The 26,143-nt window shown below is 37.2% G+C and overlaps 1 protein-coding gene and 1 long non-coding RNA gene across 18 annotated transcripts in view; one reads left to right on the forward strand and one right to left on the reverse strand.

The window, feature by feature from the left end:
- The window catches only part of Gm31914, a 133,774-nt gene extending 110,108 nt beyond the window's left edge, over positions 1–23,666 (forward strand). For 2 of the 5 annotated variants that reach the window (XR_003954480.1, XR_003954484.1), the window contains 3 exons: positions 2,820–2,990; positions 3,546–3,659; positions 20,351–21,025. This is a non-coding gene — a long non-coding RNA (predicted gene, 31914). Of the gene's footprint in view, positions 1–2,819; positions 2,991–3,542; positions 3,660–7,666; positions 7,743–20,350; positions 21,026–23,553 lie in introns of those variants that run through there. The other 3 variants (XR_003954481.1, XR_003954482.1, XR_003954483.1) reach the window with 3 other exon arrangements.
- Nbea (neurobeachin) overlaps positions 1–26,143 on the reverse strand; it is a 558,554-nt gene that overhangs the window by 368,215 nt on the left and 164,196 nt on the right. For 10 of the 13 annotated variants that reach the window (XR_001783693.2, XM_017319587.2, XM_006501522.4 and 7 more), the window contains 8 exons: positions 25,957–26,065; positions 16,153–16,234; positions 15,808–15,931; positions 14,827–15,019; positions 11,125–12,141; positions 9,315–9,532; positions 7,078–7,231; positions 639–647 (listed from right to left, as the gene is read on the reverse strand). Coding sequence is in view for 12 of the 13 variants with exons in the window: in XM_017319587.2 (XP_017175076.1) it covers positions 639–647; positions 7,078–7,231; positions 9,315–9,532; positions 11,125–12,141; positions 14,827–15,019; positions 15,808–15,931; positions 16,153–16,234; positions 25,957–26,065 (1,906 nt within the window). In the remaining variant the exon portion in view is untranslated. The remainder of the gene's footprint in view (positions 1–638; positions 648–7,077; positions 7,232–9,314; positions 9,533–11,124; positions 12,142–14,826; positions 15,020–15,807; positions 15,932–16,152; positions 16,235–25,956; positions 26,066–26,143) is intronic. The other 3 variants (XM_006501527.4, XM_017319586.2, XM_006501520.4) reach the window with 1 other exon arrangement.

Below are 26,143 nucleotides of genomic sequence, written 5' to 3' on the forward strand. Positions count from 1 at the left end.
CTTCATCATTTCAAATAATTGAAATTATGAGAGCATTACCTTACTATATTAGTTATTGCTTTATTTTGTAGTTAGAATCTACAAATACAACCACTGAAACAGGCTGTAATTTTACACTAGTGAATTAGAAACAAATACTAAATACAGAATTACTATATTGTCCACATAATTTAACAAAGTTCCTGTACTAAAATATCAAAGATGAAAGAGAAAGTTATTCTTAACATGAACAATAACCTACCGAATTATTCTTATTGCATTCTATTAATATATTTTACAAATATGTCATGTAAGCATCCTATGATGAAGTTTACTTAATATAATTCTCACTAAATCTTAATATATATCTCATCCGGATCCTGTAATTGGAAGTCAAGCCTGATTGCACATAGGACTCTATTGATTGTTTTAATTGTCTTATGGTATTTATTGCTATGATTAATAATTTATTGATATGATTAAAACTAATTCATCAAAATATTGGATAAATTTTACTCTGAATGAATTTTAAATATACAAAAATATACCTGATTAAAAGATGATATGAAAACTCAAAATATAACTAAGTAAAAATTTTTCTAAGTAAAAATAAAATTTTAAAATAAAAGCCTAAAAATTACTGCGAAAGTAATACTAACCTTAGAACCCTGGACATGCATTAGACAAAACAGACAACAGACCAAAAAAGTACAAGAAAAAGGAAATTATTAAAATTAAATGAAAATACATGTAAAATTGAAACACAAAATAATATTTTAAATTATATTTGATTATTTTATTAAAAACAAAGTTCTCAGAAGTCATTTTATAAAGTACATGATTATGATTATAAATATGAAACATTTAAATTTCTTTTGTTTGAATAACTGCCCCCAAATATCCATATGTAAGTACAGCAAATATAGAAGAAAGAACGCAAACTCTACTTTGTGAAACAAGTATCTTTCCTGTGTGGGTAATTAATGAGACATTTTTAAGAGTGAACATAGACTGCCCTGTTCAAACCCTAACTCTGTACTAACTTGAGCAGAAACAACTAAGGGAAGTTAATTACTACTTACAGACTATCTAGACCTTTTCTATGAGGAAATAATATTATAATTTATTTCTTCAAATATTCAGAACCCCTGTTATACAAACATAAAATATTTGTCATCACAACTTAAAATTCACTTTTTGTGTCAGAAAATAACTCACTGATACAACTATATATGACCTATAATATAAGCTCAAGGAACTGCATACTACCTAAGAGTTCTGATACAACTATATATGACCTATAATATAAGGTCAAGGAACTGCATACTACCTAAGAGTTCGGAGCTTTAAGAATCATGTACATATAATATAACCTTATAGATATTTTATAATAATTATAAAATTCCAATTATCTGAGTTTGTACAACATAAATATTAATATAAACTTCAAAATATGCTATTTCATGGATCTTCATTGGGATGATATATAAAAAAATCCTGAGATAACCAATAAGACCACTGTTACAAAAACATAACATAAAAAACAAAGATCTCCTATTTTTCAATTCTACACCCTGCTAATAAACAGTTAACCCCACTCCATGCTTGGCACAGAAGGAAACGTTGCTTTCCTTATTTATGATGATGCAATTATTTGAAAAACCAGAAATGTCAGTTTCTATTTTTTTCCTGGGACAGAAAAAATTAAACCACATCTGACACAGTATTCTGGATGGTTGACCAATATGGACAACTTAAAATCTTAAGTGAGTTCAATAAACCCTGAAGGAAGGAATGATTCAGTGTTCTCTGCTTCTTCTCAATGTTTCCTTCCAAATCTCTGCCTTCATTCATAACAAACAAGAGTGTGGTAGAAAATAAATGAAATACTTCAACTGACTAGCTCTGGAAAACTTAACTCTAAAACTCAACAAAATAATATCCCTTTCACAAAGCAAACACTGATCAAACTTCCTAGTAAGTGATCTAAACTCCTTCCTTCCTTCCTTCCTTCCTTCCTTCCTTCCTTCCTTCCTTCCTTCCTTCCTTCCTTCCTTCCTTTCTTCCTTCATACTCCTTGAGTATCTCCATGTGTAGCCATTCATTCAAAGATTGATAGAGCATCACTATGTAGTCTTGTGGTCTGGAACTCATTCTGTAGATCAAAGTTGCCTCAAACTCCCCAAGAATTCTAATGACATCTGCTTTTACCTCCCCAGTGCTGGGACTGAGGTAGGCATCACCATCCCAGGCCAAGTGTTTTAATTTTATCCTGAATATTAAAGTTAAAACTATTATTTTATTTGTATTTAAAACAAATTTGTGATTCATTTACCATAACATACAGTTTTAAATCAATAATACAGGTATTCAAAATCACAACACAATACAGCTCATTTAGATTACTCACTATAATAAATGCTATGTACATCTCCAGTCGCCTTAAAGTCTATCTTACACCATTTCCTTACACGTATGACTAGTCTAAAGAATTCAAAGCTTTCTTCCAGAACAATGACACTATAAGAGCAAATTCAGAAATGTTATTCCTACAACACATAGACTTCTGTGCTCATTTATGGTTTCAGGGAGGAAACAGGCCACTTCAAATGGCCAGTTCCCTAGAAATAGTAAACAAATATCTTGCTATCAAAATTGATTATCTATAATAACTAAGTTATCTAGAATGGCCTATACTTTAGAGTGTTATAAACAAAATGCTTTTAAGGAGGGCTAAAGGCTTCCCTATCCAGTACACATAGTACACAAGCCATCTATTACCACACTTGACTTTTCTCATGCACTTTCTGATGGGTAAGTATCATTTATTTTTCTTTTAGCCAACAAAACGAATGCAGAGGCCATGCCCAGCAAATGCTACAGCCCAGACTAAAACACTGATGGATCTCACACTGAGGTTCCCACCATCTCCACTGAGTCCAAACTTCACTTCTGCGTCTCACTAGAAATCAGTCTGAGCAGCACGCCATCAACAGAGCGCAGCACTTGCGGTGAGAAATGACAAAGCCTTACTTCTGGGTTAAGCTTTGGGTTGTTATTTTTAAAATAGGAGACCACAAAACAAAAACAAACTGCACATTCTTCTTATGTTTTTAGAGTTTAATATAGTTGCACATTAAAATGTCTATAAACAGCAAAAAGATATCTCTCTCTTTCTTTCTTTTTTGTTTTTGTTTTTGTTTTTTTGAGACAGGGATCCTCTGTGTAGCCCTGACTGTCCTGGAACTCACTCTGTAGACCAGGCTGGCCTTGAACTCAGAAATCCACCTGCCTCTGCCTCCCAAGTGCTGGGAATAAAGGCGTGCACCACCACTGCCTGGCTAAGATGTCTCTTCTAAGAAAGAATTATATTTGCTAAAAATTGTTATATTTAATAGTCAATGAGTCAATTTCAAGTTATATCATAAAAAGAGTTAATTTACCTAACAATTGTTCTATAGTAATAAGACTTCTTTGAGTCAGTCTTATTTTATACACAACAAACACAATGTTAGAGTCTTGTACTACATAGCTGTTATGATAAGCCTTTTCCTTTCTCACAGCAGTGCAGGTAAGCAGCTGAGACAAACAGCAGACAGATGCGAGGCCTAGCGTATTTACTACCTGGCTCCACACAGAAGGTTGCTAACTACTACCATCTAAGTCTTCATTACTCCCAGGTATGTATGCATGTATGTATGTATGTATGTATGTATGTATGTATGTATGAATAGATGGATGTATCTATATATGTATTTATTTAAATAAGACAGAACTTTATTATCTAAAGTGAAGGTCAGATAATTCTAGGCTGAATATGGTCTTAAAAAAAGCCTATCAGACCAAGACCATGAAATATAAAAAGTTCAGTAAACTAATATACACTTGTTGGAAAATGCCTTTTTCCAGAGACTCGATATCAATCATTACTCTTCATTTTGGTTCTTCTGTTAAATACCAAAACAAAACAAAACAACAGCAACGACAACAACAACAACAAAACACCTCTCACATTTAATAAACAGATATTTCATGACATACATGGAATTTAAAATATGTAGTAACTGGCTTCACAAGCATTTCCCGACATGTAAACTGTGATCTTAAAATAACTGATAGGTGTGGTTTTTTGAAGAGCCTAAGAATTTCCTAGATGTTTCATTTAGCATGATGTTACAAGCACTCTACAGTGTGATTTTAAATTATATTAAAGAAACATTAACTTTTTGGAGAAATTAAAACTGTGATTCTAAGAATGTTGAAAATAATATCTGCATTATGATCTTAATTTTTATTACTTAGTTTTTCTTTTTCACTGTCACAATGATACTATTGTGTGAAAATAATGTTACATTCATAAATGCATTTAAAATATATGTTAAAAGTTCTTAGAGGCATATAATGATATCCCTTGATAATTACAAATTCAATTACAATAAATTGTTGGCTTAAATTGACAGAACCTTCTAAAATAAAATAACCTAAAGTTAACAACAGGGGAACATAATATAAGAATTTTCAGGATGGAGATGGGAAGAATTTGCCTGGTATGGAGAAGTGCCCTGCCTGCCTCAGCCTCCTGCCAAGTGCTAGAGGTAAAGGTGTGCGAGTCCCCACTGTGCACACAGCACGCTTCACTCCTCATCCTCTCAAGTCCAGCAGTTCTTAAGGAGGCTCCACTCTAATAACCATCTGTCCACAACTCTTCCATTTTAAGATATTTGTCATACTCTTTCCTTTTATATCTATGTCAAATTAGTAAATTTTAATTGTCCTTCAACAAATGGTCATCTTTGGAGTTAGTGCTTCTGAAACTCATATCTTTGTGTGGCACAATTACAATGTGTGTCTGTTACTTTCAGATGTATTTTACTGTTGTCTAAATGCAACAAAATACAACTGTGTAAGTACTGAGACATTTAACCTCACTTGGAGGTTCTATCAGATGAGATCATGGAATTTGTATTTGTTTGAAAATGTTTTACAAAATTGATGAGTTATGGGGAAGGATATTTTTCTTATGCTGAAATATCTGCGGCAAAATATTAAAGTTATCCTAGGTATTTAAAAAAAGTCAGACTTCAAAGACATGAAAATCTGAATAAAAAATGTATCATTGAAATCCCCAAGACACTGAAACTCAAACTGAGTGTCCTGAGCAGTGTCACGTGTTTCTGCTTCATGCACCTGGAGTTGATACTCTGATGTCCTTATAAAGTTGCACAGGCTGTTGGCACACCAGAGCATCCCTAGTGTCTCCTATCTCACCTGGTCCAGAATTCTTAAATTTTTACACTTGTAGGTTTTTAGCTGAGAAGCTCCCTTTGTTCTTTATCCAGGCTCCCTCTTCTTTCTCCCACTAAGCCCGAATAGAACACTGAAAGAATCCAGCAACACTAAGCAGTACTTAGTAAAGCATGAGAACAATTTTTGAAAGAAACAGTATAGCATAAATAAATAAAATCAAGTGTGTTGCAAAACCAAGTACACATGTAATCATTTAATAGACAAATTAAGAGAAATATAGAGGCAAAATCAACAAAAATTTCTGAAAAAATTGAGTTCCAACTCTGCTAAGAACACTGCTAGGTAATTTAAAATCCCAAACAGTATATGTAAATATTCTTGGGAGTTAAACTTTAAAATGCCAATATATTCCACAGTATATCCATTAGTTTAAAAATAAGCTAAATTGAGAGTTAAAATAGTATATATATAACACATTTATGAGTTATTGAATTTATTTAATACTTTATTAATAGAAATATTTGATGATAAAATTTGGAAAATATTTAGTAATGTGGATATTTCCGACCGTTGCAAACTGTAGTAACTTATTACTATGCTACTTTACAGAATGATCATTTATGTTCTGTACAAAAGTGTAAAAATATTCAATATTTATATTAGAGTAAATGCAGTCTCTTGAAATCTCCTGACAACAAATGACGATTTATATTATGTTACACAGAAAGCATTGTATTTAGTCTTTGATGTATAGAAAAAGAGGAACCCTCCCTACCTTAAACTAAGACTGCAGTTACTATTCATTGCTAGAGGAAGGGGTGACAGACAAGGGCTGGGCACCAGCCTTCTTCACAGACCGTGCACTCTCTGCTGTAATGCCCAGGCTCCTTCCTTGGTTTGCTTACTCAGTAGTGCACAAGACCCCAGTGCTGAGATGCCCTTTGCACTGTTCCAAAGGAGCCTGTTTGCCTGCACAAGGAGGTGTGTGTGCCTGAAGGAGGTGTAGTAGTGACAGTCTGTTGTAGCTAACATTGTAAACTTCAATGTTGTCCCAATGGACGGAGTGAGAAGAGCCACATAGGAAACTAATGTTACTGATAAAATAAAGCCTGAAACCAATTCACAAGCATTCCCTCACTAATAGAAATGTTAACAAAACACAAGCATAAGGTAAAGGTGTGTTCTGGGTCTTACAAACAAGTTTCCTATGAAAAGGAGCAAGATAAGCCCTATGGCACACAGAGCTCTATATTCCTTCACATCTACTCAAGTTACACCTAAATAGACTCATTTTTACGCAAGTCAGGCATTTTTATCTGTGACTCTGTGGATCAAACCCAAGACCCACAAATTCTAGGCAGGAGTATTGCTCCTCAGCCACACACACCCTAGCCCTGAACTAAAGGTGTCTGCTAGGTAAAAATTACATATAACAAAGGACATTCAAGTTCAATATTAAATGCTTTCCAAATTGACAATATTGATATTTTTCAATATTTTATAAAGAGAAATAGATATTTTAATAGCAAATTGGAAAATAAGGTTACACTATGTTACAAATGTATTTTAACAGCTTACTACTATATAAGATCTAAAGATACATACAGCATATAATATACATACAGTTGTAGTTCTTCTTAAAAGAACATGAGAAATACTCTAATAAAAATACATAGGAAGATACAAGTACTGGTATATAAAAGAAACTGGAATATAAATCTAATAAATGACTTTAAAGTACCTGTAGGAGAAACTGTTGAAAATCTGCCTGTTCCCTGTATCTGAAAGGACTGGAATGCTCAACTCATGTCATTACAAAATATAGCCACTAGGTGGAGGTAAAGAACTTACAGTTGGCGATGTAGCTGCTGAGAGCAAAGGTAAAATTCCTCCACAGGCAATGATGATGTTGTCTACCATTTGGGAAATGAGGTGAATTGTGTTATGTACAAATATAATGTTTTCATTGCTGTTGACAAAATCCATTACAGACTTTGTAGAATGGCTGTAACAGAAAAACACAATTGTTTCCTTTGTGTAACTGTAAGAGGCTTAGATATCTTATTCAAAATAAAAATTTTTAAGTGAAAACAATTACAAAATATAGAAGTGCTAGACAAATTTAAAAAGCAATGATCAGAAAAACCAACTCAAAATTCATGCATTTTACCAAAAAATTATTATGGCTGCGAGGTTTGTTTGCACGTGTGTGTGTGTGTGTGTGTGTGTCCATGTGTCCATGTGTATTAAACAAATAACAATATTCTTGTTCTTTCTTAATTTTTATAAGAATAATCATCATTACTCCAAGGTTGGCCTAGAACTCGCTACACATGTAGCCCAGGATAATAATCCTCCATTTTACATTTCTGATTATTAAGAGTGGCTCTACGAATTTAAGTAAAACTAATTTGGCTTCATCCTGCTGCTTCTGTGTTAGGAGGCGAACCAGCTAACTGGAGTCTGTGCAGAGGAAGTTCCAATGTGATTCTAAGTGCACCTTTAACTACCAGGGGAAGTATGTGGTATGAAGTGTGTCTAAAGGGAACTGGCAGAAGCTCAAGAATTATTGAGAAGGAAAAGGAAGACCAAAGAGTAGGTTAGCAGCAGGATTTTCCATATAAAATATGTACTGAAGTTGCCAAAGAAATACACTGCTTTATGTGGTTAGATGTCCTACTCTATCCTGAAAATAGTCTTTTAAAAAAACTTTGTATGTACTTATCTTTGGAAACCCGCAGGGACATCAATAAAGAAAGCAGACACACACAGTTTGTTGTTCAAAGAAAAATTGGGCAAATCCCCTTTTCATCCCACACATCAACAACCACACTTTTCATGCTTCTGACTTTCCTCAGCCATCTCAAGGTACATAGCACTCAACAACAAAATCGGCAATGAGTCTGTGCTAGCTTACGAACAAAGTGATCAAGTCAGGCCCAGGACCCCCCTTGGCAGACAGACTGACAGCTTCCATACAGCATGTCATCTCCCCACAAGAACATTCAGGTTTTGTCTCATGCCCCAGTTGGCCTTACCAGTTTCTGGATATTAATCAGAATTGGTCACATAGCCTAATCATTAGAAATTCATTTCTTTTTGGAGGGAAAATGTTTTACATATGAAAGTACAACTCAACAGACAGTACGGGACAAATTTATTAGGGGGCTTCATTCAAGAGAAGAAAAATGTGGAAAAAATAGAGCAGGGAGAAGAAAAAAAATGAGAAGATGAAGGGAGAAGGGAAGGAGAGTCTGCCTTTTGACATGGACAACCTCAGGTCGCCACCTTCAATCCTCAAGGAAAACAAGGAGAAGTAGGGACGACAGCTCCAGTCTGAGGCTGTGAAGTAAACCAACAGCCATATTTATTTATACATATAGGTCCCAGTGACATACATGTTAGAGGTTGCCTTAGGATTTTATTTTGGTATTTAGGATTTTATTTTGGTTATCATACTGTTACCAAACAATAATATAGTTCATAGTATTGACGTTAAAAAAAGATGGAATTACAGAAGTATAAACCAAAACTGATCTTTCTTTTCTCTATAGTGTAAACAATGCCAGATTTTAAAATTCTGCTTTAACTCTCTTAAGTGCGATTGTTATATAGCTAGAGATCTGTGCTCTAGATGCATAAAAGTATACTTTATATAAAGTATATATGTGTCTATCCAAAACTTAAATATTTACTTTTTAAACAAATTTAGTTTTAAAACTTTATTTGATGACATAAACCATTTAGTTAGTTGATACAGTAAATAAAAATCTTCATTTTCATAGGTTTGGGAATGGGTTCAGTGGTGAAGAGTACTTTTTGTCCTTTCTAAGGATCTGGGTTCAATCTCAATCCCCAACACCTACATGGTGGCGGCTCACAACTCTCTGTAACTCCCAATTCCAAGAGATCCAATTCTCTCCTCTGACCCTAGCAGGTAGCAGGCCATGAACATGGTACACAGACTCACATACAAAGCAAAGCACCCATAGAGGTAAAATAATTTTTTAAAATAAGTTATATTCATTTTCTCAACCGAAGGTCATCAAAATGTAGAAAAACAAAACACTACAAAAAGGCAGCTGTACCTTCTCCACACATGCACATCTGTCTCTAATGCAAACAACAGATCAGTGAGCAGTCTCTGGTGCATCGGAGACCACTTAAACTCAGGGATCCGAAACATGGTGGTCCGGGGGCCAGGGCTGAACTGGCGCCGCTGTTCCTCAGTCATTGGCATCCCTCGGAATCCTAAATCGACTCTGAGATCTCGGTCTTGCTGGGTGGAAGACCGGCCCTGGACAGCCTAAACAAAGGGAAGGCGGAGCAGGAAAGAACTGTGAGATTCAAACCACAGTGTGTGTAACACAGAGAAGGAGCTCCCAAGTGAGTGCCTTCAAACCCCTCACAGAGTCCCTGCTCATCTGAAGGCTGCTGGTCGGACTTTGGGTTTGAAAGTGCAGACTCTGGGCACTATCAAGTCCTTACTAAAACACAGATCTTCTCGTCCTATTCACAGGATCTTCATGCTAGTAAAAGATGCCCTTCATGCAAGAAAGTACAGATGCAATAAGGCAATAGATACAGATCATCAGTGAACTATAACTGAAAACACATGGGGAGAAGAAATAGTACTGAAGGGGATTCAAATTAACTTCAAAGTGCATTTCATTCACAATACATCATCAATAAAAAATAAACACACTGTATAATGTAAGAAAAGAAGCTAGAAAAATGCCTGTACATTCTCAATGTAAAACAGGAAAGCCTATGATTATGCAGTAAGTGATGCTCTGTTTTCCTTCATTTGAAACCTGTACCTTATTCAATATTCTTCTCCATGACAATTATCTGTAGTCTACATGAGTGTAGTCTAACAGCCACCAAAACGGAAACTGACTGTTAACAAACAAAAAATAAACACATCTTTCGCACAAACAGATTATACCATCCAGTATTCTTAATGAAGTACAAAGACAATAGTAAGTAATGGCTTAGTCTTTCCAATACAGGGGGGATGGAAACATAAACTTACCTTCAATGAGATTAAAAGGACAGGCAAAGAGTTCATAGGGCTAACAAAACTCAAGTCCTCAAGGGTCAAAAATCTCATTAACACTTAATCACAAAGTATTACTTTAGTTAGTCTAAAAATTAAGTACCCATAACTCAAATTTGTCCTAGAAGATATAGTTCTTATACTTACAGCTTTACTACAATGGCCTAAACCGAAGCAATAACATTTGTCTAAGCAGCTTCCTTTTCAAAATTTAATAAATTCTATCCCGTATTTGCTTTAGAAAAAGCTCATTGGTAATAATCCCAAATTTTCTCAGCTACATTACCTGACTCAAAGGGTACTGTGAGGGTTGAAAGTGAAAAATCTACCCCAATGCTGAGAGCTCGGTCGGCATTTGACAGATAACAACCCCCGCTCATTCATGCATTTGTTTGAGCTGGAGCTCTTCTATAATCCCCAGAACGAGACGGGCCCGGAGCACAAGGTTAGCATGAATACCTCAAGAACAGAGGTGGAAATGTAGTCAGTTATAACTGTAAGCACGGCCAAGACCTTAATGGTCCTATTTTAATTTACTGCAATGTCTAATATGACAGAAGGATCTAGGCCAGAGGTGGAGTAAAATTAGAGAAATGTGGCAGAATTGGGAATATAATTCAGATCACTTGAATTTCACATATATGTGTGTGTGTGTGTGTATGTGTGTATATATATATATATATAATATGTATGTATGTATGTGTGTATGTATATACGCCACGTCTCTCAGTCCTGTAAGTCCTACGTTACACAGGTTTAAGTGTAGCACCATCCTAAGGACCACTTTGCAGCCAACAGCTCTCTGTGATTACTTCCAGAACTCCCAGAGGAGGGCTTACTTGTGTTGTAGCAGTGGTCTGGATTTTTCGGATTTCCTTTCCCGATTCTTTGCCATCATCAGATCGCTCAGTGTCTGAAATTATACTTCCTGCATCAACATTTGGTACAGCTTTGCTATTGGAAGACTCTGTTTCCAAAGTTGTGGCAGTCATTTCCGCATAGTCTAACCCCTTAGTTGACGATGCTAACTCTCGTTCAGAGACACTGCTCACTCCATCTGACGTCGTATGAATTCTGAAGTCTTTCTCTTCCATTATGCTTGATGTGCACGTTAACTCTACACTCGCAGTCATGTGAGCAAGCAACCCAAGATCATCACTGACACCAAGATGTACTTGGGTATCCTGAATATTTGGGATGATGTGATTGCTAGAAAGTTCTGGAAGTAATTTCTCTTCCTGTCTGGGTATTTTATCAAAGAGGAAGGGTGTGCTACTGTTTGGAAGCTCCTCCTTCTCATCTGCTAGCGTGATCAACGGGCCGTTGTCTTTCTCTTCGTTTTTTTTAATGATACCCACACTTCCATGCACATTGTTCTGGAGTTTCTCTACAGCAGCACTATACACATTATCCAACAAGGACTCCACTTCCACAAGGGCACCATTCTCTCCACCCACCAATGTCTCTGGTGACAAGTCCATATCATCAAGCTTTACTTCTGTGGCTTCCACTTTCTCTGCTTTTATGTCAACTAGAAGATCATGCACTTCTACGTGCACTCCACTGCCAGGCCTATCTGAACTTCCAAGAATATCATCTGATACTTTGGTTGACATGAGCAAGTCTCGTGTATCTGTGCTGACTGGGTAGTCTGTCTCACTCTCTGGGCTCTGGCTTTGGGAAAGGTCTTCTATCTCCCGGATTTCCATTCCTCCTTTTGCTCCTGCTGTCTGTGATGAGAGACCAGAGATGGTGCTCACATTTCCTTTCTTTCCTTTCTTAATGTTCTCCTCCTCTTGTCGCTGGTACTCCTCATACATTTTGGCCAGGTACTCTTTGTGTGCTTCGTAAGTAACCTAGGAAATAAGTGAAGAGGACACTGAGGTGCCATGCATGTGCCAAGGGAAAGGGAGAAATAAGAGCAATAAAGTTACCATGATATAAGCTAAATGGTATTAGGAATTTTAAGATTTAGTTTGATTAAATAATAAAAGATTCAGTTTTATTACGTAATTGGAAACAATGATGAAATACAGTGATACACTGTTTCTTGACTTGTCTCTATCCACATGTGTAACTGCAATTTCAAAGCTCCTTTGTAGAGGTTAAATATTCCAATGCTACCCAATATCATATGATATATCATCTGTGAACACTGTTTAGGCTTAAGGACTAGTCAGATGATAATATTCAACATTAAAACTACTATTACAATGACAGTATTCTCACCAGACATTGTTAAGGCACTGCATCAGTTTTAAGTGCAAACGGGTGACTGAATTAGAAACAGCGCAATATGTTCTGTACAAGAACTTGCAATGTCTTTTTCATTGTTACATTAAAACTTACTAAAGCAATGGCAAATACAAGGTGTGTATGTTGAAAAATGTAGGACTATAACAGGCATAAATTCTTCTAAATTTTTCTAATATTAAAAAAATCTCTCCTTATAGGCACACAAAATTAATTTACATTAACAAGCTATTTTGGTTGACCTTTCTTAAAGAGTGCCATCATATGAAATCTGTTTCCTACAGAAAAATCTCCTCAGTCACGGGACCTGGCAACTGTTACCCATGGCCATAATCTGCTTGTCATCTATTCTGATAAATAATTTTTTTGTGATACTTTCCTCTCTGTCTGCTCTCACACTACACAAATGAGTCAAGCAGCTTCATCAGAGGCAGACCAGAAAGCCTAAAATATATATTATTTGGTCTCTAAAATAATTTTTCTAATTCCTATTAAAATAACTATATGAACTTTCTAAATCGCAAAACTTAATTGCAACATAAACGAACAACCTAATTCTGTATGTTCATGGCTCTTCTGTGATGTTACAGGTAGAAGAGCCACAGCTTTGAATCAGTAGAACATAACATGCACATACATCAACTACTCTCCTTGCCAAAGATAAATGGTATTTAAAATTTAATATGGAGAAACATAATTTAGAATTAAGTGTTCACTGTTAAAATATGTTTTAACATTTAAGTGTTAAAAATGTTAAATGAAATGTTAAAACATGCTTTATATGTATTGGTTTGAATAAGAATGGTCCCTATGGGGACATATATTTGAATGCTTAGTCACCAAGGAGTATTTGAAACAGATTAAAAGGATCAGGAGGTGTGGCCTTGTTGACGAAAGTGTGACACTGGGAGAGGGCTTTGACGTTTCCAAAGCCCATAACAGGCCCAGTGCTAAAGCCTATGGATCGGGATGTAGCTCTCAGCTCCTCCTCCAGCACCATGCCTGCCTGCTTGCCACCATGCTCCCCTCCATGACAATGAACTCACCTCTGAAACTGTAAGCAAGCCTCAAATTAAATGCTTTATTTTATAAGTGTTGCCTTGGTCATGGTGTATCTTCATAGCAATAGAGCACTAACTACAACAACACAATTAAAAATATTACTTTAAGGTGCATGCCTTTAATGCCAATACTAGGAAGCCAGAAGCAGACAGACCTCTGTGAGTGAAACCAGTCTTAAATGTTAGTGTACACAGCAAATTCCAGCCAGGCAGAACTAAACAAACACGGAATCAAGAAAACTATGTATCTATCATGGTCACTGACACTGAGATGCCTTCCTCAATTTCATGTGGCAACTCATTTTTGACACAGCGTTTTGTACTGACCTGGGCTCTATGGTTTTGGCTAGACAGACCGGCTGGCTTGAGAGTCCTTGGGATCTACCCATCGGGCTCTCCAGCACTTGGGGCGAACAAAGTGTGTGCAGCCACGATGGGGATCCAAATTCAAGTCAACCAAGCCCCTTTTGAATGTATTTATTACTTATTTTAGAATGAAAAGAAATCTGATTACTTCAAAAACATCTTTAAAAGTACTATTCAGCTACTATTTCATGAAATATGCTTGTAAGAATTGAATATGGTTCAGTTAAAAAGCAACTGGTTCTCATGCTGGCTACAAACATATATAGTAAATTTTCCAATTGAGAGGACATGAAATGGCTCATTAAGGAAAGGCGTTGCCTCCAAGCCGAAAGACCAGAGTTCAATCCCTGGAACCTGTAACTGTAAGCAGAGAACCAACTCCTGAAAACTATCTTCTGGCTCCCAGACTCAGCAAGTGCTTGCATGCACTCACACACCTACACACGAACACCTCCTCCTGCCCCCGACACACACACACAAACAGACACACTTACTTAAAGTGCTATTAAAACAAAATTCATAATTTACAGACTTCATAAGGTTTTTTTGTTTGTTTGTTTGTTTGTTTGTTTGTTTTTTGAGACAGGGTTTCTCTGTATAGCCCTGGCTGTCCTGGAACTCACTTTGTGTAGATAAGGCTGTCCTCAAACTCAGAAATCCACCTGCCTTTGCCTCCGAGTAAGTTAAGTGATCTTAAACCACCTTCAGGCTCACCAAAGGGCAAAGAAAGGACAAAGTCAAAATTAGGATCAAGGAAGGAGCCATGACTGAGAATGTCCACTAGGTGGCACCAGATGAGAGTTTATAGCCATTTACTTCCTGGCTGAAACTTCAATGACAGAAGAAGCCAAATCCCCTTACCTTGGAATGGGCTATTGAGAGTGTGTCCACCCAGACTCTCCAGCCTCCCCATTCATATTTTATTGCATGATACAAAAGAATCCGGAAAATGTTGTAGACCATCTCAGTAATCTTCTGTTCCTCAGAACTTTTTGGATTGATATAGCCAAGAGAAAACATCCAGTCCTGCCACACTGAACATTGCAGTAAGCATCTAAAAAGAAAATGAAAAAGACCTCATTAAAATTATCAAAATTATAATTTACTACTTTGAAACTTAAAGTGATGAAAATATAAGCCAAGTACACGATTATTCTCTGTATTCTGCATTCTATAACCTCTATCAATTTCTTTCTTTCTTAGAGAACTTGAATTATAAATCAAATCCCTCCCTACCTCTCCTGTCGAGAGACAGCTTTAGCTTCTGCGTGTTCGCAGTAATAATTCACTGCTAACACTCACGGTGCTCTCGACTGGCTCTACAGCACCCCCAACCCAACTGTGCTAGTGTGGGCACCAAAATGCTTCACACACAATACAAAAATGCGTTAGAAACTTAGGAAATGACCAGACACATATTCAAGGACTCAGGCTGTACATCATGTCTGAGCTAGGATATCTTAAATGCATGGCAGGACAACATCAGTGAATATGGACACACCCAACATAATGAGAATTAAAGGCACTGTTGCTGATAGGGAGATGTGAGAGATAGTGGCTACAGCATAAGTACAAAAGTGTTCATCTGTATATTCATATGTGTGTGTGTGTGTGTGTGTGTGTGTGTGTGTGTGTGTGTGTGTGTGTGTGTACTAGGACAACTAAATAAAAGCATATACAACTGATAAAGTAGGATGAAATAAATTGCTTCTAAGAAACGCAAGCCTTTTTAAAATGATTTAAGAGAATTTAACAAATTATTTGAATTTTTCATTCGAAAGTTATGGAAAATCAAGAACATAAAAAATATTAATCTAGAATAAAAATCAGACTGTTTTTTACCTTCTATTTTCACGGCTGTTACTGAAAAGCTTAATCATGTCGGATAAAAACAGCCGACGGACTTCCATCAATTCTGCACTTGGTGTTGAGTTCTTTAACAAAGTTGCCACCACCTTAAGAATCACTATATACAAACAAATTCTGAATTAAAATTTTAAAATGTCACCAAGACGTAGCACCACATTCACTAATTTTCAACTCAATACTTGGCTCCGAGTGGAGCTGTCCCTGTCCTAAAGTGGGGCCACCAGAAGGAACGCAGTCACGAGAGGCTCTGGTTTGGTCCCACATGTCACCGTGTAACGGCCGCGCTGCCGCGCCGCGGGAGGAGCGGCTTCTGCTTACTTGGATTCTGGATTTTGACTGTGGAGTCTGGCTCCGGGTGTGGTTTATGCACAACTTGAGTACAGACTTGCTCTGTCAAGATCTGAAAGATGAACAATTTGAACTTTGTTTAGAGAAGAAATTAAAAACAACTGCATAATATAGCTTTAGTAAAGAATCTGTCAAAGGTTTTGAATAATTTTAAGTCAAAAGAAATATCCCTCACAAAAGAACTTTCTAAAATTACATATGTCCTTAAACTCTGAAGTCTATATACCTCAAATTTTACTTACTTTGGATAAAGACAAAAGCCAGACACCTTATATATAGAAGAAAAGAATAGTTAGCTAATATAAAATTTGCTCTGTTTGAAATATGCTTTCAGTATGCAATTTTAAGACCTCTGTGTTTTGAATTATAAATATTTGATGTTTTGTGTCATGCTAATTAAAAAAGTCAGTAACTGTTAACAAACCTATGCCTCATACAGAAAAGAAATCTAAAACTTATATTTCTAATTTTGACTAGAATGTAGGCTTAAAACCCTCAAGCAAAACCAGACATTTTGGTTATTGTCCATGCTTAGCACCAAGAGCTGATACATATCAGGAGTCATTATGTGACAGAATGGATAACTCCGTCAAATATAGATAGTCAATGTGGTTGCTCATGTAGCCCAGGTTTAACCATACTTGTCTCATCATTACAGCTAGCTCGCTATCTGTCTGTCTGTCTGTCTACATGCACAAAATTTCAGTAGAGATGAACTCCACTTAGAGCTAATGCTAAACTCTGAACACTCTTTTAAAAACACAGTTCAACTCAAAATCAATACAAAAAAGTCATCAGCCCAAGTACAGTCGCCTGTAGTTGTTGGAAGCTCTTGATTGCATGGCCTAAAAGGTGGAATTTCTCAACCCTTTCCCCTATCTTTTGACTCTTAAATTCTTTTCTTTTTTTTTTTCAAAAAAAAAAAAAAAGAAGAAGAAGAAGAAGAAAGAAAAGGAATCAGTGTTAATTTTGAGACTGGCTATGCAGAGTGCTAAGGTGAAGAGCACAGTGGGAAGAGCGAGGTTAGACACAGGGAGGACGGCTTCTAAGATGGAGAGCATCATGACATCCAGAAAGAAGAGACACACTCTCTTTCCTTTTTTTTTTCCAGACTAAACAGAGGACAGAAAATTTACATAAATAAATGAGGTATATAGACCAAAAATATATCGACTTGAAATAAGACATTGCTCTATTATTACTTCAGTGATAAATACTGGTTAAAATCATCTATACCCATTCTTAAAAATGAACAATGTTAAACTAAATAGTCTCAGAATGCTTTTTTAACAGTGTACTCTAAACATGACTGACTACATAGAGCTGCCATGTGAGATAAAAAATCTCTTGAGATAACATATACCAAAAAAACAGTGGCTGGTATATACCTAAAAGGGGTTTCTATACCTATTTTTCCCCAAAGCCCAAAATATAAGACTCCAGGTCGTTGTTGTTATAAATATGATGATACTCAAAATAGTTGCATACTTGCAGGGAAAACATCAGACCATGTTCCCCTCTGATAGAGTTTTCAAACCTTTCTCAAGCACAAGAGAGCAAGTCACATTTTGCAGAAAACAGAATTTGCTTCAAAGCACCACTGATTTTACTGTTGTCTATGTAAAGCTTTGCTCTATCATGTGACACTGAGGACAGTCATGGTAGTGCATATCCATAAACCTGCTATAAAGATCACAGGGTTCCTGTGTGAAAGCTGAAAGGTTTCACGAGTTACACGGATGTGCTTAGGAGCTGCCTCCAGCACGTATCTGTGAAGAAGCAGTTATGTGCCCACACACTACACTGCCTGATGCTTGCAGAATGGAAAACAGTTGGTAAGTGGAGCTACATTTCTAGCATCAATTTACTTAATTAATGTTCTGGAGATAGGCATAAATGCATGCCTCTATTAAGCAATAAAACATAGTAAACTGTCATTAAGAACCTACGTGAGATTTTAAAAGAGGGAAGGAAATAATGTGTATAAATAGAGAGAGATGAATATAGGTATAAACCTTTTAATCGCAGTTTAAGATTCAAAGAGGTCCCTGAAGATTTTACTGACTTTATGTGAGGCATATACAGTAGATGGAGGAGCCCCCATGATTTCTATATGCTGTCAACATTTTCAATGAAGCCACATGTGACAGGTGGCAGTTGTGTTGGAAAGAGTAGACTGAACTTTAAGCACAGAGGTAACTTTATAAATCTGGTTTTTAATAGATAGACATAAAAGTGCAGTGTTAAGCATTAGATTTTATTTTACTTCATAATTATTCTGTATTCCTTGTTTTATGAGAAGATGTTAGTCTAATGTGCTAGCTCTGGCAGTTTCCTTGGTGGCTTACTGACTCCCAGTGCTCACTGGAGACCCAGTATCTTCGTCATTTTTGTTTTGGTTTGCTTTTAGAAGAGGTTAAGATATTTTCACTGCCTCATAACTTATGTGATGTTGACTAGAACACCTGTACAATAGTATCAGGATTGTTCTGAGGACAATTAGCCACAATGACCATAAAAGAGAATCCAAAGCTGGTTCTTTGAACCTGTTCAAAATCCCATGGCAAGGGATTTCAAGGGCCTAGGGGGTTATTTAATTCTGCTGATTAACTAAACTGGCATAGCATCCAACTGCCCATTTAATTATGTTTGTATCTATAGGCAATTAACACTCTTGGCTTTAACCAGAGAAGCTCTTTCCAGTGAATGGTGGTAAATACAGAGACTCACTGACATTCAAGGTGCTGAGAATAGGAGACAGACAAGTAGTCAAACCTAAACAAGACATTCACAGCCTCTTCTCCAAGGCTCATGAAACACTGAGGCACAGGACACTGAAAGAATTTAAGAATCAGAAGATAGGGGAAAGGGTTGAGAAATTCCACCTTTTAGCCAATGTACATTCATTGCAATCAAGAGCTTCCAATAACTATGGACGACTGTACTTGGGCTGCAGACGGATGCGTCAACAGCCAGGCAAGGATGGAGCAAGTACTCGGGATGCTCACTAAGGAACTATTTCCTTTGGTGGTGGCTTTAATAAGAGTGGCTCCCGCAGGCTTCTATGTTTGGATATTTGGTCAGTAGTTGGTGAAGCAGTGTGGAGGAATTAGGAGGTGTGGTCTTATTAGAGGAGGTGTGTTCCTAGAAGTGGGCTTTGACGTTTCAAAGACTCATGCCATTCCCAATTATCTGTTTACTGCCTACTTCTGGATAAGCATGTAAGTTTTTTGCTACTGATCCAGCACTATGCCCACCTTCATGCCTGATGCCACAAGGTACCATACTGGCCATGGACTCACCCTCTGAAATTGTAAGCCCACAATAAACTCTTCTATAAGTTTCCTTAGCCATGAAAGATACCTACTGATAAATTTAGAGAAGGAATGAGTGTGTGTGTGTGTGACTACTTTCAGTTATGTCCTACCACTGTGACTCATTAAGGCTCCAATATAAAATCCTAATCCTGAGGTAACAAGCATGGCCCTCGTTAAGCTAAATGGGCCACAAAATAAAGGCAAAAGTCACAAATCTTGGAAAAGAACAGGTAATGTAAAGGCACTGAAAAAGAAGGGAGGGAAGAGAATGGGAAAAGAGAGTAAGCCAGAATGCATTATATTCATGTATGAAAATTCAAAGAGCTAAACTAATAAAAAAAAAAACTGGGTAAAAAAGCCTGATTTTATAGTTTAATAGTCACTGTTTCATGTACAAATCATCTCAAATATAAGAGTTTTAAAGTCAACATGAGATAACTTTTATCCTAATAGAATTTTTAGAATATTGACTTAAATATCATAAAATTGGTATAACTAAATTAAATCTATCATGAGTTTAGCTTGTTTGTAACACATGACAGCAGCCCCAAATGATGCAATCTTCAAACTGTGATGACCTAGAAACAGCAACTCATTCAAACACAACCGCACAGTTCAACATTCTTGTTGGTAGTGCTGACTAAGGCCTAAGAGAATAGACTTACACTGCTGAGTACAATCAGCAGGGCAAACCACCAGACAGTCTTCCTAACTTTTAGTGTATTTGCAGTAATTCTGCCTTTATAAATGAGTTTATTACTAACTCAGAGTCCTTCCAAACTCATTTCTATTCACTAGGTGTGTTAAAAACCATACACAGTGACTAACTGATGTGCTCTTTCCCATTTCAGGTCTCTGGATCACGAACACTGTCAGAGGATCTAATTCTCAGTAACAGCTTGGATTTGCTTAGTGAAGACTCAAACAGACCCAATCCTGAATACAAGGAGGAAAACCTGTACAGATGTTTGGTAAGAAGCAACTGTGTTCACCACTGAGCCATTCTATGGAAGTCTAACAGAAATCTAAGTATGAGCATGGTATGTTCTAATTTTAGGACCAGAGGCATTAACTTCCAAAATTTAACTATTATGTTACACTGCACCATTACTTCCATATAAGGGTTCACTGGCTATATTGACCTTTGATTCTACTGTCAATAATAACTGAAAACAAGAAGAGGGACAGAAGTCCATATAAAGTAAATGTGGAAAAAACCAGATAAGCATCATAAGCCAAACAACAAATAAGTTAGAAGATGAAGACACAAACAAAATGGATTACTTTCAGAGCGCAGATTTGACACTGAAGCAAGGGTCTGATTAAAGAGAACTTTCATGACACAGATTGGAGGCAATTTTGCTTTTTTTTCCTTCTAGGTACATGTGACCTACCTATTTCATGAGCATATGTTAGTGGTATTTCCAGTAACAAGTTATTTAATCTGAGTCTCAGTATGTCTGTTTTTTTTTCTAACTAGATATTTTCTTTATTTACATTTCAAATGTTATCCCCTTCCCTAGTTTCCCCTCTGAAAATCCCCTATCCCCTATCCTCTCCCCCTACTCCCCAACCCACCCACTCCCATTCTTGGCCCTGGCATTCCCCTATACTGGGTATGGAGTCTTCACAGGACCTAGGGCCTCTCCTCCCACTGATGACCAACTAGGCCATCCTCTGCTACATATACAGCTAGAGCCATGAGTTCCACCACGTGTTTTCTTTGATTGGTGGTATAGTTCCAAGGAGCTCTGGGAGTACTGGTTAGTTCATATTGATGTTCCTCCTATGGGGCTTCAGTCTCCTTCAGCTCCCTGGGTATTTCTCTGGCTCCTTCCTTGGGGACCTTGTGATCCGTCCAATGGATGATTGTGAGCATCCACTTCTGTATTTGCCAGGCACTGGCAGAGCCTCACAGGAGACAGCTATATCAGGCGCCTGTCAGCAGGCTCTTGTTGTTTTTTCTTAATGATTTCAATATTTTATCTTTTCTTTCTTTCTTTTTTATTAGATATTTTCTTTATTTACATTTCAAATTTATCCCCTTTCCTAGTTTCCACTCTGAATCCTTCACTCCCCCCAACCCCGCCCCGATCACCAACCTACCCACTCCCGCTTACTGGCCCTAGCATTCCCCTACACCGGGGCATAGAACCTTCACAGGACCAAGGGCCTCTCCTCCCATTGATGTCTGTTTTAAGAGGCAATAAAAGTATCAGTAACCATGTGCTGGTTTTAAGACCTGAACTAATAAACACATACCATTCACAAGGGATCAGGTCCTAAGAAGTCCCCAACAAAAGGAAGTTGCTGCTATGAAGAAATACAGTAACAGACAGTATCTCAAAACACAAATGAGACTACAAGGAAACAACCTCAACACACTGCACAGTGCATTTCACTCAACAGGTTTTTATTCAGTTCTATATGTATAACTTAAAAACAGAAACTTTTATAAATCAAAATTGGTAGTTGATAGAGACTACCAATCAAGCAATCTGTAGAACAACTAACAAGTTTGCATGTTAAATTCAGAAACAATAAAACAGACAGACCAAGGTCTTACCCATTTCTGCATTTGCAAATGAGAGCAGGTGAGAAACGATGGCATGGACTAGCAATCAGGAATGCTGCAGACCAAGGGTCAGCTGCAGACCAAGGGTCGGCAGACTTCACTGTCATGCAGCCTTACTGGGATACAGTCCGTCTGAGACATACTATGCATGGCTCCTTCTGAAAATCATATAACCCATGAACCCTAAATATTTTTACTGTCTCATTACCAGAAATGGATACCTTTGCTACCTATAAATCAATAAACTATAATAAAAAGATGCATTAGCAATATATATTATTAAATATTAAAAAAGCCTGAGGGCTATGCATAAGATACAGTCTATAAAAGTTGCATCGTGAGAGAGAATCTCATACTTTTCAGTAGTAATAGAGGCACAGGGATACATTTTATTTTATGTGTTTATAATGCATGCATGTGAGCTCTCTTCATAAATCGCAATGAATAAAACAATATTGTTTGATAACAGCAGAGAGGAGTTACATTTCTCTGTTGCAGTAATACAAAGGTCAGCAAAACTTAGAATGATATAGGTGATGTTCTCATAATACCTACTTGCTAGGATCACAAAAATGCGAAGTTATTCAATACTATATTCACATACATTTAGATTCCCAGACAATTTATCTATGGATACTGAACACACTTAAACTATTCCACTTGAGAACTTTACAAAACCTGGAATGGAACCAAATAAGGACCATAGTTTACATGAAAAAGAGAATCGTAACTTGCCCCATATTATTTTGGAATCTACAAAAATATCTACAGTGATAATATATTGTCATTTCTATTTCCCAAAAGATGTTTTTCTCAGCTTACAAATGTTGATGAGCTTTTTGGCATAACTACAGACAGCTTCCACATAAGAGACACAAGGTCTTGCCATCTATAGCTACAAAAAGAATCCACAATCCAATGTTTTCTACAACTGTGAGTTCAGAAATAATGTTTTCTATTTGGGAATGACAGGAACACACTATTATTTCAAAGAGAAATAAAATTAAAGTAAGACTTATTAAATCAAGTGTCATGTGAATCACTGTATCCCCCGCCTCCCAAGACAGGGTTTCTCTGTGTAGCCCTGGCTGTCCTGGAACTCAGTCTGTAGACCAGGATGGCCTCAAACTCAGAAATCCGCCTGCCTCTGCCTCCCAAGTGCTGGGATTAAAGGTATGTGCCACCACTGTCCAGCGTTCCTGTAAATCACTGTTAAATTACTGCAGTATGGTATACCATGCAGTAGTGCAAAGTCTGCTGCAGGCTGTGTCAAAACAAATCAGCATCCAGTCAGTAAAACTATACATGGACCCGGAAATTTGCATCTTATCTAAATTTTACATGTCATATATTGGTTTGCTTTTGACTATTTTCAACACTTAAAATAATAATAATAATTAATAATAATAATAATAATAATAATAATAATAATAATAATAAAATACCCTTCACTTATATGTCTTTGCTAACATATTATAGATACCAAGAAGGGATCACTGAAGACAAAGTGAAAAAGTAGAATTAACAAACACAGAAGTGGATGCTCACAGTCAACTATTGGATGGATCACAGGGCCCCCAATGGAGGAGCTAGAGAAAGTATCCAAGGAGCTAAAGAGATCTGCAACCCTATCGGTGGAACAACATTATGAACTAACCAGTACCCCAGAGCTCTTGACTCTAGCTGCATGTGTATCAAAAGATGGCCTAGTCGGCCATCAATGGAAAGAGAGGCCCATTGGTCAGGCAAACTTTATATGCCCCAGTACAGGGGAACGCCAGGGCCAAAAAATGGGAATGGGTGGATAGGGGAGTGGGGGGGAGGGTGTGGGGGACTTTTGGGATAGCATTGGAAATGTAATTGAGGAAAATACGTAATAAAAATAAATAAATAAATTAAAAAAAAAAGAATAATATACAGAGCCGGCCATGATGGCCCACGCCTTTAATCCCAGCACTTGGGAGGCAGAGGCAGGCAGATTTCTGAGTTCGAGGCCAGCTTGGCCTACAGAGTGAGTTCCAGGACAGCCAGGGCTACACAGAGAAACTCTGTCTCCAAAAACTGAAAAAAAAAAGTTCAAGAATAATATACAGAAATTGTCTTGACATTTTAGTGCTTTTGTAAGGCAGTATATATGCAGATGACTTTGTGTGGCAATTTTAATGGTTCCCATAAGCTAATATATTTGCATGCTTGGTACCCAGCTGGTAAGCTGTTTGCAAAGACTGGGAGGTGTGGCTTGGTTAGGATAGGTGTGTCCTTGTTAGGTATGTCACTAGGGGAGACACTGAGAAGCTTCAAAAGCCACCAGGCAGTGTCACCCTCTCTGCCTGCAAGACCTGCCAGCATGCAGCTGAGCTCCTGAACAGGATGATAATGGAGTAACCCTCTGAAACTCTAGACAAGCCGACAATTAAATGCTTATTTTTAAAGAGTTGCCTTGGTCATGGTGTCTCTTCCCAATAGAACTGTGACTCAGACACTTTGTTACAAGGGCTGAGAAGGGTTTGTTTTTTGTTTTTTGTTTTTTTTTTTTTAAATGGAAATGATGAGATTTTTAACACAATTCAAGAGATCACTTTTACAAATGGTTCTTACTTACACTTCATCTCAGTGTCAACTCTAACTTAAGGTGGGTAATTATTGTATAGTAGAAAAGGAAAAACAAATAGGATGTGGGGGTTAAGTTAATATTCATAATATGTGTGACTATTGTCTGTGTGACGACTATGACGCAAACAAGAAAACCAATACTCATCAAAGTCCTTAGACCAGCATAGGACATTACAAAACAATTACAGGTACAAGTGTTTCCAAAGGAAGGAAAATATAAACTATACATCTGTCTTAGTTAGGGTTTCTATTGTTTAACAGAAATCATGACCAGAAGCAATTTGGGGAAGAAAGTGTATATTTCATCAATAACTCTCAGGTAGCTCTCCACCTTTGAGGAAAGTCAGGGGAAGAACTTAACACAGGAATTGAAGCGAAGGCCATGGAGGAAAGCTGCGTATTGGCTTTGGTTTTACACAACCTAGTACTTTAGCCAGACTTTGGCTACTCTGTGGGTTCTTCCGTCTTCCACCCTTCTCCACCCCTTTTCTTCCACCCTTTCAACCTCCTAACTCTAGATAGAAGAGCAAAAGGATAGAAAGGAAAGGCGGCAATTTTATCATTAGACTGCTTCCTGCTGATTAGGAGTATCAAGTTCCTTGGGTTAAGTTTGATCTTTATTGTCAGGATATCGAATTTCTTCTTTTTCTTCTTTGTGCATGGTTACTTAACAAACCTTGGCAAGCAACAACCAACAGCCCACCAACCAACAGCCCACCAACCAACAGCCTCCCATGCTCCTCAGGAGCCTAGCATTTACACACCCTCTGAAAGTCTCCAGAATTCTAAACTTACATAATCACATAAACTATCTGCTGTTGCCAATACCATGCCCTGCTCCAGGGAAATCAGTCAGCGGCTGTGGACAATCTGAAATAGCCCCATACCCTACACATGGGGTTAAATAACATAGTCTTATAATATTTCTGTGTTTTTTTAAGAAACTAACATTCCCAAATTGTCATTACACAGAACTATCTGGCCAGGGGGTGGCACTGCCCACAGTGGCCTAGAAACTTCCATATCAATCACTAATCAAGAACGCACCTCCCACAGCACAATCTTAGGCATGTCCTCAGTAAGATGCTCTTTCCCCAGATATGTCTAGGTTTGTGTCAAGTTGACAAAAGCTAACCAGCTCAGTATTCATCCGTATCTGTAGTGACAGAGACACTAACTGGTGTAGGAGGTGATCCCCATCATGTAAACAGGAGGTTTCCAGCACATACACTAAGAATTTCTGTCAGGTTGTTGTTGTTGTTACTTTACCTCATAAAGTGTGTTGTATGTAGTGACAGTCACAGTGTTTGTATGCAGCATCAGCCTTTCTCCAAGAAGAGTGAAGAGACTATGGGTATGCATAATTTCAACCTTTCGCCTGGAATGGAGATAAACACTATCAGATACAGTGGAGTCTATGACCACATGACTCTGCACTAAAAAACACCCCACACAA

This window comes from Mus musculus, chromosome 3, assembly GCF_000001635.26.
Source record: "Mus musculus strain C57BL/6J chromosome 3, GRCm38.p6 C57BL/6J".
In the NCBI taxonomy this organism is placed as follows: Eukaryota; Metazoa; Chordata; class Mammalia; order Rodentia; family Muridae; genus Mus; species Mus musculus.